This window comes from Lutra lutra, chromosome 18 (genome assembly GCF_902655055.1).
Source record: "Lutra lutra chromosome 18, mLutLut1.2, whole genome shotgun sequence".
NCBI classification, from domain to species: domain Eukaryota; kingdom Metazoa; phylum Chordata; class Mammalia; order Carnivora; family Mustelidae; genus Lutra; species Lutra lutra.
Window position 1 is genome coordinate 8,773,255 of NC_062295.1, and position 17,514 is coordinate 8,790,768.

General features: G+C 46.6%; 1 protein-coding gene across 9 annotated transcripts in view; it reads left to right on the plus strand.

Annotated features, from left to right (window-relative positions):
- Positions 1 to 17,514, plus strand: part of CLEC16A (C-type lectin domain containing 16A) — a 204,945-nt gene that overhangs the window by 47,582 nt on the left and 139,849 nt on the right. For 8 of the 9 annotated variants that reach the window (XR_007124298.1, XR_007124297.1, XM_047712900.1 and 5 more), the window contains exon 10: positions 9,730 to 9,961. Coding sequence is in view for 7 of the 9 variants with exons in the window: in XM_047712900.1 (XP_047568856.1) it covers positions 9,730 to 9,961 (232 nt within the window). In the remaining 2 variants the exon portion in view is untranslated. The remainder of the gene's footprint in view (positions 1 to 9,729; positions 9,962 to 17,514) is intronic. The other variant, XM_047712898.1, reaches the window with a different exon arrangement.

Consider the following 17,514-nt stretch of genomic DNA (forward strand, 5'->3'; position numbering starts at 1 on the left):
CTGTACAAGTTCTAGCAGATTTGGAGTGGAGTCTTTTGGGTTTTCCACATAAAGTATCATATCATCTGCAAAGAGTGAGAGTTTGACTTCTTCTTTGCTGATTTGGATGCCTTTAATTTCTTTTTGTTGTCTGATTGCTGAGGCTAGGCCTTCTAGTACTCTGTTGAATAGCAGTGGTGATAGTGGACATCCCTGCTGTGTTCCTGACCTTAGTGGAAAAGCTCTCAGTTTTTCTCCATTGAGAATGATATTCCCTGTGGGTTTTCATAGATGGGTTTGATGATATTGAGGTATGTGCCGTCTATCCCTACACTTTGAAGAGTTTTGATCAGGAAGGGATGCTGTACTTTGTCAAATGCTTTTTCAGCATCTATTGAGAGGATCATATGGTTCTTGTTCTTTCTTTTATTAATGTATTGTATCACATTGATTTGCGGATGTTGAACCAACCTTGCAGCCCTGGAATAAATCCCACTTGGTCGTGGTGAATAATCCTTTTAATGTTCTGTTGGATCCTATTGGCTAGCATTTTGGTGAGAATTTTCACATCTGTGTTCATCAAGGATATCGGTCTGTAATTCTCTTTTTTGATGGTTTGGGCATCAAGGTAATGTTGGCCTCATAAGATGAGTTTGGAAGTTTTCTTTCCATTTCTATATTTTGGAACATTTTCAGGAGAATAGGTATTAATTCTTCTTTAAATACTTGGTAGAATTCCCTGAGAAGCCATCTGGCCCTGGGCTCTTGTTTGTTGGGAGATTTTTGATGACTGCTTCAATCTCCTTACTGGTTATGGGTCTGTTCAGGTTTCCTATTTCTTCCTGGTTCAGTTTTGGTAGTTTATACGTCCCTAGGAATGCATCCATTTCTCCCAGATTGTCAAATTGGCTGGTGTATAGTTGCTTATAATATGTTCTTATAATTATTTGTATTTCTTTGGTGCTGGTTGTGATCTCTCCTCTTTCATTCATGATTTTATTTATTTGGGTCCTTTCTCTTTTCTTTTTGGTAAGTCTGGCCAGGGGTTTATCAATCTTATTAATTCTTTCAAAGAACCAGCTTCCTAGTTTTGTTCTACTGTTTTGTTTTTGGTTGGTTTTTTTGTTTGTTTGTTTCTATTTCATTGATTTCTGCTCTGATCTTTATTATTTTTCTTCTCCTGCTGGGTTTAGGCTTTCTTTGCTGTTCTTTCTCTAGCTCCTTTAGTTGTAGGGTTAGGTTGTGTATTTGAGACCTTTCTTGTTTCTTGAGAAAGGCTATATATTATAAAGTATTGCTATATATTTTCCTCTCAGGACTGCCTTTGCTGTGTCCCACAGATTTTGAACAGTTGTGTTTTCATTATCATTTGTTTCCATGAGTTTTTTCAATTCTTCTTTAATTTCTTTGTTGACTCATTTTTTAGTAGGATGCTCTTAGCCTCCATGTATTTGGATTCTTTCCAACTTATCTCTTGTGATTGAATTCTAGCTTCAGAGCATTGTGGTCTGAAAAAATGCAGGGAATGATCCCAGTCTTTTGGTACTGCTTGAGACCTGATTTGTGACCCAGGATGTGATCTGTTCTGGAGAATGTTCCATGTGCACTAGAGAAGAATGTGTATTCTCTTGCTTTGGGATGGAATGTTCTGAATATATCTGTGATGTCCATCTGGTGTGTCATTTACGGCCTTTATTTCATTGTTGATCTTTTGCTTGGATGATCTGTCCATTTCAATGAGGGGGGTGTTAAAGTCCCCTACTATTACTGTATTATTGTCAATGTGTTTCTTTGATTTTGTTATTAATTGGTTTATATAGTTGGCTGCTCTCATGTTAGGGGCATGGATATTTAAAATTGTTAGATTTTCTTGTTGGACAGACCCTTTCAGTATGATACAGTGTCCTTTCTCATCTCTTATTATAGTCTTTGGCTTAAAATCTAATTGATCTGATATAAGGATTGCCACCCCAGCTTTCTTTTGATGTCCATTAGCATGGTAAATTGTTTTCCACCCCCTCACTTTAAATCTGGAGGTGTCTTTGGGTCTAAAATGAGTTTCTTGTACACAGCATATTGATGGTTTTTTTTTTTATCCATTCTGATACCCTTTGTCTTTTGATTGGGGCATTTAGCCCATTTACATTCAGGGTAACTATTGAGAGATATGAATTTAGTGCCATTGTATCGCCTGTAAGGTGACTGTTACTGTATATTGTCTCTGTTCCTTTCTGGTCTACTACTTTTAGGCTCTCTCTTTGCTTAGAGGACCCCTTTCAATATTTCCTATAGGGCTGGTTTGGTGTTTACAAATTCTTTTACTTTTTGCTTGTCCTGGAAGCTTTTTAACTCTCCTTCTATTTTCAATGATAGTCTAGCTGGATATAGTATTCTTGGCTGCATGTTTTTCTCGTTTAGTGCTCTGAATATATCATGCCAGCTCTTTCTGGCCTGCCAGGTCTCTGTGGATAAGTCTGCTGACAATCTAATATTTTTACCATTGTGTGTTACAGACTTCTTGTCCTGGGGTGCTTTCAGGATTTTCTCTTTGTCACTAATTCTTGTAAGTTTTACTATGAGATGATAGGGTGTGGACCTGTTTTTATTGATTTTGAGGGGGGTTCTCTGCGCCTCCTGGATTTTGATGCTTGTTCCCTTTGCCATATTAGGGAAATTCTCTACAGTAATTTGCTCCAGTATACCTTCTGCCCCCTTCTTTCTTTCTTCTTCTTCTGGAATCCCAATTGTTCTAATATTGTTTCGTCTTATGGTATCACTTATCTCTCAAATTCTCCCCCTGTGGTCCAGTAGTTGTTTGTCTCTCTTTTGCTCAGCTTCTTTATTTTCCGTCATTTGGTCTTCTAAATCACTAATTCTCTCTTCTGCCTCATTTATCCTAGCAGTAAGAGCCTCCGTTTTTTATTGTACCTCATTAATAGCTTTCTTGATTTCATATTGGTTAGATTTTAGTTCTTTTATTTCTCTAGAAAGGGCTTTTCTTTCTCCAGACAGGGTTTCTCTAATATTTTCCATGCTTTTTTTGAGCCCAGCCAGCACCTTAAGAATTGTTATTCTGAACTCTAGATCTGACATATTACCAGTGTCCTTATTGATTAGGTCCCATCCTCGGTCATGCCTCTTGTTCTTTCTTTTTATGGTGAATTTTTCCACCTTGTCATTTTATCTAGATAAGAATATATGAACTAGAGAATAAAATACTAAAAGGGTGGTAAAGACCCCAGATAAATGTGCGTTAACCAAATCAGAAGAGACCCCAAATTGGGGGGGTGGGGGTGGGGGGGAAGAAAGGAGGTAAAAAGAAGTTCCAAAAATTTTTTAAAAAGAAAAAATATATATATATGTGTGTGTGTGTTTGTGTGTGTATATTAGACCGATGAATAGAATAGAGCCACCACTTGATTTTGGGTGTATTTTGGTCTCAGAAGAAATTACATCCCAAAATCTTAGAGAAAGAATAACTTATATATATACAAAAATAAGGGTAAACATAATGAAGGGATGGAATATGACTGTAAAGTTCAAAATTTTAAAAAAATCTAAAAAAGGAGTTGATAAGTTAGTTTGGAAAAGAAAGAAAAAGAAAGTGGAGAGAATTTGCTCAGGCTGGAAACTAGAACAAAGCCATGTGGTAGATTTAGAGTATATTTTGATCTATTAGAAGAAGTTGTATCCCAAAATTTTTTAGAAGAAAAAACCCTATATGTATACAAAAAATAAAATTGGATACAATGAAGGATAAAATATGACTATAATAATGAAGGTTTAAAAAGATTTTTTTTAGGACGGTATTGTTAAGATAAACTAGTTAAAAAACTTTAAAAGAGGAAATAGTAAAAGTTAAAAAAAATTAGAATAAGATGAAAAAAAATAAAACTAAAAATATTTAATTAACTTTGAAGACTAAAGAATCATGGGGAGAAAGCCATGAATTCCATGCTTTGCTTTTCCTTCCTCTGTAGTTCCACTGTTCTCCTTGATCGGTGAGCTTGGTCTTGGCTGGATGTTCTTGCTGATCTTCTGGGGGAGGGACTTGTTGCAGTGATTCTCAAACGTCTTTGCCTAAGGTGGAATTGCGCTGTCCTTTCCAGGGGCTGGGCTGAGCAATCTGCTCAGGTTCGCTCTTGGGAGCCTTTGTTCCCTGAACGCTTTCTGTGGAGCTCTGGAGGACGGGAATGACAATGGCGGCCTCCCCATATCCACCCCAGAGGAGCTAAGAGCTTGGGGTCCCACTCCTCAGTGCGCCCTCGGAGAAAAGCGCTCAATCACTCCCATCTCCCTGGTCTCTGGCTGGGCTCCGAGCTCACCTGGCCTGTGACTGAGCATTTCTGTCTCTGGCGCACACCCCCGTTTGGAGTCTCCAAACCCAGCAGATGCCTGTCGCGCTGCTCTTCTGGTGTGTCTCCCCGGATCTGCCATTTGTGGCGTCTGTGCTTGAAGAGCAGTGGTCCAACTGTGCTGTGGGTCACGGTTTAAGGTAACCTCGAGCTGAGAGCTCCCTCCTTGGCTCCGTCTCTGTAGTTGGCTTCCCCGCTCTAATACCTGCGAGCTCTGCTACACCCAGACACCCCCGATCCTTCTGTGACCCCACGGAACCTGAGACCACATTGTCCCCACAAGGGCTCCACCACTGCTTAGCCTCTAGAGCGACATCTCTCAGTGGAGCAGACTTCTACAAGTTCGGATTTTGTGCTCCGTTGCTCCACCGCTTGCCATGAACTGGCCCCTCCCCCACTGGTCTATCTTCCCGTCACTTTGGATTTACTTCTCCACTTACCACTACCTTCCAGAAAGTGGTCGGTTTTCTGTTTCTAGAATTGCTGCTCTTCTTCTCTTCAATCTCCTGTTGGATTTGTAGGTGTTCGGAATGCTTGATAACTATCTAACTGATCTCTTACGACCTGAAATCATCTCAGTCTGCTACTTCTCTGACATCTTGACTCCTCTCTCTAGGTGAATGTTTTTTATTTTTATTTATTTTTATTTGTATTTATTTATTTTTTTTTAAGATTTTATTTATTTATTTGACAGAGAGATCACAAGTAGATGGAGAGGCAGGCAGAGAGAGAGAGAGAGAGAGAGAGAGAGAGGGAAGCAGGCTCCCTGCTGAGCAGAGAGCCCGATGCGGGACTCGATCCCAGGACCCTGAGATCATGACCTGAGCCGAAGGCAGCGGCTTAACCCACTGAGCCACCCAGGCGCCCTAGGTGAATGTTTTTTAAATCGAGGGATAGCATAAAGTGCAGTGATCGTCAGTGGCTTTGTGCTTAGAATTACATTTGTGCGTACCTTAGGGCAAGACAGAAGACATTTCTGGTAGCTCGTCCTCAGTCTCTAACCCCACCCCATTTCTAGAGCTGCCTTTTTAAAAAAAATTGTGGCGGAATACTCTAAAAGTAATGGATTACCTTTTTTTTTTTTAAAGACTTTATTTATTTGTCAGAAAGAGAGAGAGAGAGAGAGAAAGCACACAAGCAGGCAGAGAGGCAGGCAGAGGCAGAGAGAGAGGCAGGCTCCCGGCTGAGCAAGGAGCCCGATGCGGGACTTGATCCTAGGACCCTGGAATCATGACCTGAGCCAAAAGCAGTGGCTTAATCTACTGAGCCACCCAGGATTACCTGGATTTACCTGGATTACCTATTTTTAAGCATCTAGTTTAGTGACATTAACTACTTTCTTTGAAGGTACTCATTACATTTAAATGGCATTGGTAATACTTTCTTGGGCACAGTGACTGGACACAGAAACAACTAGAAAAGAAAGTGAAAGTTCCCCCAGCTTCACTGTCTTCTTTAGAAGGGAAAACTATTTGGAGCCTGGGGAGCCTTCCAGACCTTGCTGTGTGTACTGTCATGCCCAGATCTCTCCACACAGGAAAGCATGATACAGAGGGCCAGGTTTTAATTGATAATTTTATTTTTTTAATTGTAACCAGAATCCCGGATGGGTTGCTTGACTGCAGCTCGCTTTCTCACGTGCAGTGTGCACGTGGCCTTTCTGGGGGTGGGGGGCGCTCCTGGACCTAACAGAGGGCATTCTGTTCAACACCTGGGGCATTGACAGTGCTGTGTCTTCTCCCGTGTCCAACACCTGGGCCTTACATGTGTTTGTCTGGGCCTTCCTGACCCCTTGCTCCAGGCCCCTCTCGCTCTCCATGCAGAGCTGGCTCTCAAATCCCACAGCCCGAAAGGCCTTAGTTACTCCTGACCCCTGGGGAGTCACCTTCTGGAGTATTTACACTTGGCACAAGGCTGGAAGCCTCAGGGTGGAGGAGTGGAGGCTAGAGTGAGGTATGGTTAGCCAGTGGGCAGAAGCACACTAGGGAGCAGTTCAGCCCTTGGGCCATCCCTAAAATCACATTGACTCTGAAGTGAGCTTTTCCCTTTCTTTTGGTTAGTTTCACCATCCTTGCTCTTGCTCCGTGCTAAAGTTAACCTTCCAAGGACTCCTGTTTTCTTCCATCCCACACTTTTCTTTGTTCTTCTCTCTTTTACTTTGGGTGCAGCGTGGGCACATACCACGCAGCCATGAATTCATTCAACAGCAGCCCACTGAGGCCCTGCCTTGCTCCAGGCACCTGATTTTGTGTTGAGAGCATAGCAGTGCACGGCAGTGGGGGTTGCGGAGGGTGTAAGCTGGATGGGCCCTGCTCCTGTGGACTTTACATCTGGAACACTGGAATTGTCCACTGTCACATGGAGAGTCCTGAGAGGCCAGTAGCCAGAAGGCTCTTGACAGGAGCCACAGGAACAATCATGAATCTCTGTCCACATTTCCCAGCCAGGCCTTGTCAGCTTCTCCATGGTAACTGTGGGGTTTTGATGCTATCAGTATTAAGAAAAACACAGGCTTTTGAATATAAAAGAAAAAAAAAGGAACAGTAAAGTTCAAAGTTCTAATGTCCAAATGATTCCTGATGAATTTTTTTTAAAAGGTTAACATGCATACCAGATTAGAAATTTCAGACCAGACAGAAAGGTCTAGAAATGAGAAAAAATGCAAGTGTGCTTGTGCAGGTGCAGGACCAGAGATGAACTCCTTTATCCCCCAGAGATGAAATCCTAAAATATTTGTAGGCTGCTTTCCAGGAAAAGCCGTTCATAGCATCACATGGGCCTTTGAAGAGCTTTACCTGTAGGGGGCCCTGCTGAGTTCCCCGCTCATGCTTCTCCACCCTGGTACCAGTTTGGAATCCAGGCACACAGCTACAAAAAGACCTAGGTCTCCTTAACATGTACGTGGATTCCCATTCTATGGGCAGACCGTAATGACCTAACCACTCTCCTATTGATGGACATTTAGGTTATTTCCAGCTGTTCCCTGGGTAGGGTTGCATTTTAAAGGTTTGAAATTTCCCCAGTAAACATGTCCTCCCAACACCTGACCATCGAGAAGAGCAGATCCCTTTGGAAAGTTTTTAAATTTATTTTCACAGTTGACTCTTACCTTTTTTTTTTTTTTTTTTTTTTTTTGTAAGGAGGCAGGGAGAGAAAGGTGACTCCGATGTCGGATGCTTACTGAAAGAACTTTTACATCCGTATTACGTTTAGTTCTGGAAGGCCAGAATTATCTACCCTGTGTATTAGACAAGGACTCTGATGCTCAGAGAGGACCTACAGCTCATGGCAGGGTCCAGCTGGGGATCACACTGCTCTGAGCAGCCCTGGGCCTCACACGCTGTTTCACTTCCCTTTGTTCTGCCACTTCTGTACATCTGAGTTCACAAGGAGCTCAGGGAGAGGTTTCTGCATCCATCCACGTGAAGTTTTAGTTAGACCTCCTAACCGGGCGATGTTTTGCTCTGCTTCAGTCTCGGTTTTCTGTTTCAGAAAGCTTTGATTGCGTATGGGAGTAAGTGGTGATCAGAGGAAGCAGTGACTTTATCTCAGGACCCTAATTTCCTGGGTTCAAGTCCTTCAGCAGAAGATGAAGGGGCTGTCCAGGGCTGTGTTCGATCAGACAGCATCCTGAGTGGGTTCTGATGAATGCTGTCTGTCAAATGCGGCACGCCCGGGGGGCTCCCATCTCTGGGCTCCCACTTATTGGTGTCTGTAATGCACTCTCTGGGTTTCCTGGGCAGTAGAATCCTATCTCAATTTATCTGTCATTTTTGTGGATGAATAATCCAAAATGAGTAAATAAAAATTAATGTTTGGATTTGGATGCTAATTTAGCTTCCAATTAGGTTTTGTTTTGAGCATTATTGAAATTAATCTGTGCTCCTTGAGCATATTCCACTTACTGGCAAGGTACGGTGGCCCCCAGAGTACCGTGGGTGGTTGGTTGGGGGTAAATTGAGAAGATGGATAAACCATATCAAGATAATGGAAACGTTTTCTTTAGAACTTTTTCCTTTTTTAATGACAAAAGGATGTCTGGGCATCATCCAGACCCTGAAAAGAGAGAAATACTTGAGTCAGAATCTGCCCCAAACAGACTAGTTTTCTTTTGTCTTTTTTTCTTGCTAGACCCGGTCCATTTGCATGTAAACACTGTTTAGAGGGAACTGAGCCCAGAACTGAGTTTGAACTCCTGAGGAAGCACCTGTATTTCAGGAGGAGCTTGGGTTTTGGGATTGGGCAGTCTTCAGTTCCACATCTGACTCTTGGCTCAGGAGCTGTGTGACATGGGCATGTCACTTTGTCCTTTGGAGTCTCTGTTTTCGTATCTGTAAGATGGGAGTGGCCATCTGTCTATCTCATGTTTGTTACCTTGACTGAGACATAAATCAGTGTTTCCCACAGGCCTCTTTCATTTCTCTTAGAAAGCTCCTGACTTCTCAGGGGAGAACTTCTTCCAGCTTCCTTTGGGGACAAGTTTAACTCCTTGCTGGTACTTGCCAAGCCCCCCTTTTTAAAGAGCCAGCATTTGGCTACATCTAGTACACCTTGCTTTTTCTTTTCTGTTACTTATTTTTACAACAATAAGAGACACTGGTATTCCTTGCCCTGTAGCAGTATACATACATTAACATACATTTATTTAAATTAGAAGTTAAGAATGCCTGGGTGGCTCATTCGGTTAAGCATCTGCCTTTGGCTCAGGTCATGATCCTGGGGTCCTGGGACTGAGCCGAGCGTTGGGCTCTTTGCTCAGCGTGGAGCCTGCTTCTCCTTCTCCCTCTGCCCCTCCCCTGTGCTCATGTGCTTGCTTGCTCTCTCTCTCAAATAAATAAAATCTTGAAAAAGTCAGTAACAGTAGCATGCCATACTGAGGAACTAAATTGGGTGGATGGTAGGTGGGTTTGAATCTCAACTTGGCTACCTCCTGGCTCTTTGACTGTGGGTGGGTCCTTTACCAACTCCAAGACTCTGTTTTATCATCTATAGAGGGAGGGAAATGATAGGAGAACCTTCTGGGGTCGTTGTCAAGTTCAAATGAGATCGTGCAGTCAGGGCCCTTAGAGCAGCATCTGGCACATGCAAAGTGCCCTAAAGGTGTTAACCAGAAGGCTGTTTCCTTGACAAGCGATGGCCTTTGGGAAGCCCATGGCTGGTGTTGGTAAGGTGCCGAGTTTCTGACTTAGGGTGGTGGGCTTGAGTAAATGGTAGCTGGTGCCCTCGTTTTGATGACTTAACCATGGTGGTGTTCATCATCGTCCTGATGATGAAGTAGGAGGTAGCCTTTTTTTTTGTTCCGCAAATAGAATTTTTTGGGGCAGCAACTCAAGGCAGCTTGACGATGGTGTCCGGTGAGATTCCAAGGTTCCAATCCGTGTGTTGACTTCCCTAGGCCAAGCCCAGCATTCGGTGCTTCATTAAGCCCACCGAGACGCTTGAGCGCTCCCTTGAGATGAACAAACACAAGGGCAAGAGGCGGGTGCAGAAGAGACCCAACTACAAAAACGTTGGGGAGGAAGAAGAAGAGGAGAAGGGGCCCGCCGAGGATGCCCAGGAAGACGCTGAGAAGACTAAAGGTACTGAGGGTGGTTCAAAAGGCATCAGGACGAGTGGGGAGAGTGAAGGTGAGTGTGCCCGTGAACGCCACCCTGCCGCCTGCGCCGCGAGCCGGGCTGTCCTTGTGTCTGGTCCCCGTTGTATGTCCATCCCCGACGCCAGTGTACCTCATTCTGCAGGCCCAGCCCTTTGCAGGCAGCTGTAGGCAGGTCCCCTACCCTCATCGCATGGGTGACCCAGAGCAGGCTTCTTGACTCGGAACCCTGTGCCTCAGTTTCTCCATCAGTAAACAGAGGCTAGCAGATGGTATTTACTTTGTCATTCTGAGACTGGAATGAGTGAATATGCGTACTGTGCTCGGAGCAGTGCCTGGCCTGGGTCACAAGCACTTGATGCTGTTACCACTGTTGTCATGCTCATTGCAGTTCTGTTCGTCCCCGTCACCTGCCATTCTGGTTTTTGACGCGGGTCGTTGTTTCCAGTGCACTGCAGGAAGAAAAGCCATGTTTAATGAGATTATATACCTTTAAGACAATTATGTTTTTGGGGATCCAGTAATCAGATATCATCCCCTAGATTCTTACGTTAGGATTTGTCTGAAGTCTTGTCTTCGGACAGTGAGCACAGTCTTCAGACTTGTCTTATCTTCGGACAGTGAGTGAGGTACACCGGGGTTCGGGGCACATGTGCTCAAAAAGCCAAATCATTCGTTCCTCTTTCTCTTTTGTGTTGGGATGATTCTGGGTGAATTTCCACCTCGCGCTGACTCACATGCTAACACCTTCTCGATCTGGACAACAGTGTGTGCTCTGGAATTAGGCAAGCTTCAGCCGTGCTGGCTCTCTGGTGTCAGGGGCTGGGTGCACAGCCACACAGATGGGGTCTCTGGCCACGGCCCCGGGCACCCGGGGTGGAGCAGAGGATGGGGTAGAAATGGGATGGGGGCTCCGCTTGCTGGACGTGAGCTCCCCCCACACTTCCTGCAACACACGGGCTGTCCTCAGCTCCAGCTGTGGGCTGTCCTCTTGGGTGCAGGGCTGGTTGTGGCTGCTCCAAAGCCAGCAGCTGTCGTCGGCCCATCAGTCTGGACTGTGGGAGTCGCTAGTCTGGGAGGGTCTGGAACTGGCAGATGGAGTAGCTCCGTAAATCCGTGACTGGGAACTCATTTGATTTGGGCAGTTTGCTGTGATTTCGGAGCCAGAACCCAACCCCTTCTCCACCCTGCTGGCCCCATTCTGAATCTCTTGGCAGTTCTCAGGAAATGCCAAGATCCCATTTTGATAAGTCTAACTGAAGGATCTCTCTGGTGCCGCCCAGCCCCCTTTGTAAGGCTGAGACCCCCGCATGCTTTTATTCCTGTTAAAAGTGTGCAGGAAGCGCTTTGACAAAGGAATTCCTGTTTGGCTCGGGACACGGATGCCGACAAGTATGTCTTTGGTGGGGAGGTGAGGGGCAAAGGCAAGGTAAGCAAGCCATCTGAGTTGGCTTAGTTGCATCTTTTCTCTCTCTCTCTCTTTTTTTTTAAACTCAGGAGAAAGCTGTCTGGGTAAAACCCCTGGGGTTTAGTTGTCCTGTGGCCACACTGGGGTAAAGGAGGAGGATTTCTCCTCATTTTGTACTCTGTGTTCCTGTCGATTTTGTTTTGGAAAGATGCTACCTCTTTCATTCCAATCCTTTTAAGGGCTGCTCTCTAACCAGGCCTGGCCATGACTAACCCTGGTGTGGACAGGGCAGGCTTGGCCACAAGCACACAGGCAAGTGAGTCAGCCCGGCAGCCCAGTCCTGGCGTGCGGGGCTGCAAGCGGCTTGGCTGGGCTGCCGTTCCAGCTCGCTGTTGGGATTGGGGTGATGACTCCCCAAATGCTGAGCCTGCCTGTCCTCTGCCCAGGGCAAGGGGGAAAACATTGACCAGCCTCCAAAAACCTGTTTCCTGGGTGCTTTCTCGGCCAGGTTGTACCAGACCGGGCCCCGGGATCTCCCCCAGAGGTTTTGCTTGGACAGTTGATGCTGATGTTAGAACTTTAGTTGAACAGGATTCTCAACGGTCGCCCCCGCCCTCGACATTTTGGTGTCCTCCTCTTTTCTCGAACACACAGTAGTCATTCCAAAATATTATGGAATATTTCTCATCTTCCCACCCAGCTCAACATAAATAAATATAGCTCCCACAGGCCTGTCTAGCTATGACACACCTCCCTGGGCCGCGGCCGCTCAGGTGAGCGGGGCTTTGTGTGTGGTGAATTTGACTCTTGGTTGTTCTTAGATTTCAGGTGTGGCCAGTGGGTGTCCTCTCCTTAGCCTGTGTCTGGGTGAAACCAGGAAGGTCTTAGGTCGTACAACTTGGAAGGGCGTCAGGCCACCACGTCCATGTGGGACGTGCTAAGAGATGGGATGCCTTGCAGTCATGTCTAGGTTTATTGTGAGCCTCGACTGGTCTCCCTAAGCTCCGTACCTCAGTTTCCCCATCTGGAAATTGAGTATTAAAAACTGTAATTCACATGGTGCTTTTCTTTCTTTTTTTTTTTTTTTAATGAATGTATGTTAGGATTCTTGTGGTTCTGAGAGTCAGAAATTGGACTCTGACTGGCTTCCAAAGGGTGATTATTGTTCGTATCGCCGGAAGGCCTGGGCAGGGCCGGCCCCGGATGTAGATGACCACCGGGAGCGCGAGGCTCTCATCCTGCCTGCCTACCACTGAGCAGAGAAGGAGCTGCTTCTTCCCATCGGCTGTAGCTCCAGCCTGGGGGCCGATGCCCTGTGACACTGATGGGCCTGGCTCACCCGTTGCTGTAGAAGGGTGTTCTGTGCCGACTGGTCAGGCTTGGGTTGCTTGTTGATCCCGTGATAATGACTCCCTTGGTGAAAAAGAAAATAGGGTGTGTCCATCAGAAGAAGGGGGCACGGATGCTCAGCCAGCAGAAACAGCAGATGCTCCCCGAGAAAGCTGCACTGTTTCTCTGCGCTCCTTTGCCCTTTGGAGACGGCTCTGTGGCTCTTCTCCCCTCTAGATGACTTTTCTCTGGCGCTTCTTGTCCTGTCCCTGGATCTAGAGGCCTGTTGACATCCTGCTTGTAATCGGCGCGGGCGGCTCTGGAGTGAAGAGATGCTGGCCGCAGCTTCCCCTGCAAACCCTGGCGTCCCCGCTCTCGTGGGGGAAATCTTGCCTCGGCGAGGTGGCAGAAGGCACAGGCATAAAAAGGCGTATGGTCACAAGTCACAATTTTGCCATGACCTGATTTAAATGCGGCATTAACATGTTCTTTTTCTACAAATGCAACCAGAATTCACACCTCCTCCACACTGAAGCCCAGACAAGGAAGAAGTGTGAAATGAGTGTGTGCCTCTGGACCCCTCTGCTTGGCTTCGGGTCCCAACTGATGAGTGACTCATTTGGAAACTGAGAAAATCACAGGGCCCCTAAATTTGCAGAAATTGCACACTAAAAGGAAAAAGAGGGGTACCCTCGTGCCCGTGGCCAAACAAATGTTCACTCGATGCATGTCAGTCTGAAAGGACAGTTGTCTCTTTTTGGAGCCACTCAGAGCAGTAACTTAATAAGCACACCTAGAACAAGAGAGCAAATTGTTTGCATTTCTTGTCTGAAAAATAGGGTGTAGTTTTGGTGTTTGCCTATGGAAAAAGTAGGCACTGATTTCATGTCTTCAGATTAAAGACCTACTCTTTTCTTGAATCCCAGCAAGGGCACGGAGTGAAGAGTCCATCCTTGACTTTGAAAATGCCAGGTCAGCTGGGAGTTGAAGGGTGCCCGGACGTTGGGAACCCCAGCTTTGCCTGTTTTGTTTTTTGTTTTTTGCTTTTTTTCCTTTCCTTCTTTTGAAGCCTCAGTTGAAATGAAATGGAATCCTGGCCTCATTTCTGGCTCCTCTTGCAAAGCCAGAGCCAAGCCCACGGCTGACAGAGTTTCCTCATTGGGACGAGCTGTGGATTAGCCACTGGTAGGTGGGGGTCTGACTCCTAGACCCTGGAGAGGCTGCTCCTGAGCAGCTCTGTGACCCTGGGCAAGTCATTGCTTCCCCATGGGAGGCTTCACAATGCACAGCCCTCAGGTTGACGGAAATGAGAGCATCACTGTCTCAGCACTCAACCATGTGGCCCAGGAGCACTGCAGAGGCAGCCTGGCCAAGGTGGAGAGCAGAGTGAGGAGCTTGGAAGGACCGTGTGTGTTCAGGCAACCCCCTGCCACTCCCTACCGTGAGTTTCCACGAAGTCTGGTTCGCTGTTCATTTGTCTAACGAATTAGTGAGGTGGCTGTGTGGGTGAGTGTGTGTGTGTGGCGGGGGGCGGACAGCAGGAAGGGAGGGAGGAGAAGGATTAGGAGGCTGGGCCACCGTTGCAGAGACGAGAGACGTGGGCTTAACTAGTATAAGGAACTTCCTAGAAAAAAACATTTGGAATGCAATCTTGTGCTGTTCAGTCAAGGAAAACAACAAAACAAAGGAAGAGGCTCCCCCAAATCCCCAGCCCATACACACCCTGTTGTTGCCAGGTGCCTCTGGAAATTCTGCTCCAGAGCCAGCCAATAGCATTCAGGCCTTCCCTTATTTCCTAGGTAACCAGCAAGGGCATTTTTTCCTCCTTCCCTGAACATTCTTGTTAGGGCCTTCTTATTCTCCCCTTCCCCCTTTTTATTATCTGTCCTCATTTTGATTCCTGGAATGTAGAACACAGAGGGCAACTTAGAGAATCCTTGAGTCTGTGAAGTCAAAGACTGTCGGGAGGTCATGCCTGCCATTTCCCTGAAAAGCACTTCATTTACCAAATATTAATCAGACTAGAATGTACATCATCCTGGGCAAGTTGATGGATCATTGCTGTTATTTAAAAAAATCAGAGTGTCAGAGCATCAGGGAAGCTCCCGGGTCTGGCCAGAGTTGTCACTTGGAGGGGGAGAGGTTGACATCCTCGGGTGCTGGGGGTCCTTCGGGCTCGCCTGTCCATCCACACTGTCGTGCAACCTGCACCACCGTCCATCTCCATAGCTCTTTTCATCCTCCTGAACTGAAACTCCATCCCCCTTAAATACATAACTCCCCATCTTCCCACCGCCCCTCTGGCAACCATCTTTCCACTTTCCAACCTTCCAGCTTGGGTTGCATCCGCCGTTTGGTCCTCGTGACTAGTGCTGCTCTGTTCTGCCCATGGCTATGCAAATCCTGTCCTGTTCTGGGGGCTTTTATGCAAATGACAAGAGGTTGAGGGCCGGGGCGGGGCCTGTGAGGCCTGAGGAGCTGGAGATTGGGGTTCCCCGCCCAGCTGCCCAGCCTCACGAGGAAGGTCCTCGACTCCCAGAGGCTCAAGGCTATAGTTGTGTAAAGGGGTTGTACCACCCACCAGGCTGGGGTGCAGGAGCCCTTCACGGTGGTGGGTCCAGGGCCTGGTGCTGGGACTGTAGCTACACAGGTGCTCCTTGCCAGGACGTGGCTGATGGGCCGTGCCGAGAGAGGAGCCCCCCCAGCAGCGGGGCAGAGGCCCAGCACCTCGATCTCTCTCTGCCCTCAGTGTGCCCTCCTATAGAATGCAGACGCCAGGCCAGCTCAGCACTGCTCCAGCTGTGGGATGCGGGGGTGTTTGTAAGTGGGATGGGGCGGTGAGAAGATTTTTGTTGACATCAGCCATCAGCTCCGGGCCAGCCGGACGTGCTGTCCTTCACGCCTCCCTCATGTCCCCACGCGCCCCCCACTCCCACCCACCCCCCTGTCCCAGTCCACAGGAGGCCTTGCTCCTGGTTGTTCCCTCATGGCGTACACTTTCACACTTGCTTCCTGTTTACACCAGCTGTATGCTTAGAGGACTAAGGAGGCTTTTTTTTTTAATTTGAAAATAATTTCAGATTTATAAGAATTAGGAGAAACAAAAATAGTATAAAGAGCACCTGTTTACCTTTTACCCGGGTTCATCGTATAACATGTTATGGCCCATTTGGTTTCTTATTTATGTTTTCCCTATCTCTGTCCGTGTGTGTGTGTGTTTCTGGGTGAGTTGCATCTATCCTGTCGCTTCGCTCCTATGCGTGTGAACACCCAGTTGCTAAGAATCGGGCTTTGGCTTGAATGACCCCAGGGCAGCTGTCCACGCCAGTGTGGGTTTCTGCTGTCCCTGTCCAGTTTGTCTGTTGGCCCGATAATCTCCGTTCTAGCGTATTTCCCCCACCAGCCTGGGGTCAGGTAGTTCCTTTAGTTGTCACGTCTCTCAGGCCTTCATGACCCTGGAACATCTTGCCACAGCCTTCTCTTTCACAACAGTGACATTTTTGAAGAATGCACAACTTCTCCCTCCTTTGCTTTAATAAAATACTCCCTCATCTGTCTTTGGTGTTTTCTTTGTGATTACATGGAGGTTACGCATTCTCGGGTGGACTGTGGTGTAGGTGGTGTCCTGTCCTTCTCAGAGTGTCCCACCTGGAGGCATGTGCTGTCCCCCTGACCCTCACGGGTGACATGAATATTGGTCACCTGCTGTGGTGACCCTTCTCTCTGCTGTATAATCGCTTTCTCTTTTCTTTACAACTAATTCACAGGGAGGCGCTTAGAGATAATACAGACATGCTGTGCCTCATTACAGTGCCCATGGGAGCCGGCATTCGCTGATGATACTTGCCTGATCCTGTCTTCACCAGACTGGTGGCAAAACGTTCATTTTCCAACGTCGGCACTCTCTCCGTGTTTAAAAATCAGCCCTCAGCATTCCATTGCAAGCAGGATTCCTCCCTTCTCCCCATTTCATTCTTTATCAGTTCTTGGCACAGACTCAAGGATTTCAGTTTTTAGTGGTTTGTATTTCATTACCGATTGAATTCATCCGATGCTCAAATTGTCCCAGACTTGGCCTTTGGGAACCCTTTTGCACTGGCTGCTGTGTCCTTGTGCTAAGCTCCTGTCATTTCTTTTGAGCAATCCTTATACTTTCTGGCTTGATAAGGTATTCCACGTTCATCTTGGAATGGTTGGGGAATGCCCATCCCTGACACGAGCCATTTCTCTGGAAAACCCTGCTTCCGGCTCCTGGGTGGCTCAGTGGGTTAAGCCTCTGCCTTCGACTCAGGTCATGGTCTCAGGGTCTTGGGATCGAGCCCCGCACAGGCTCTCTGCTCAGCAGGGAGCCTGCTTCTCCCTCTCTCTCTGCCTGCCTCTCTGCCTACCTGTGATCTCTCTCTGTCAAATAAATAAAATCTTAAAAAAAAAAAATAATCACAGGAATTTGTTAAAAAAAAGAGAGAGAGAAAAACCCTGCTTCCTCTCAGTGGACAGTGGTATTAGAGGCCAGGATGTGGGTGCCAGAAGGGCTGATGGCTACTGGGGTGCCTTGCTTTTTGGCCCTTTCAACGGACAGATCTAAAAAACGGATGCGTGTATGTACACAAAATATACATTTACTCGTGCAATACATGTACATACGTACAGACATGCGTATGTGTGTGCATATTTTAGAAATCATGAATGCGTAGCAATATCTCCAGTATTGAGACCAACACAGATCCATTCCCAGAGCGTTCTTTCTTGCCTTCCCCCATTCCAAATCTGTGTGTCACTTCTTCAGTGAGAGCCTTGGCTCCCAACAATGTACACACGTTTGTTTGCTCAATCCTATAATACATCTTAAA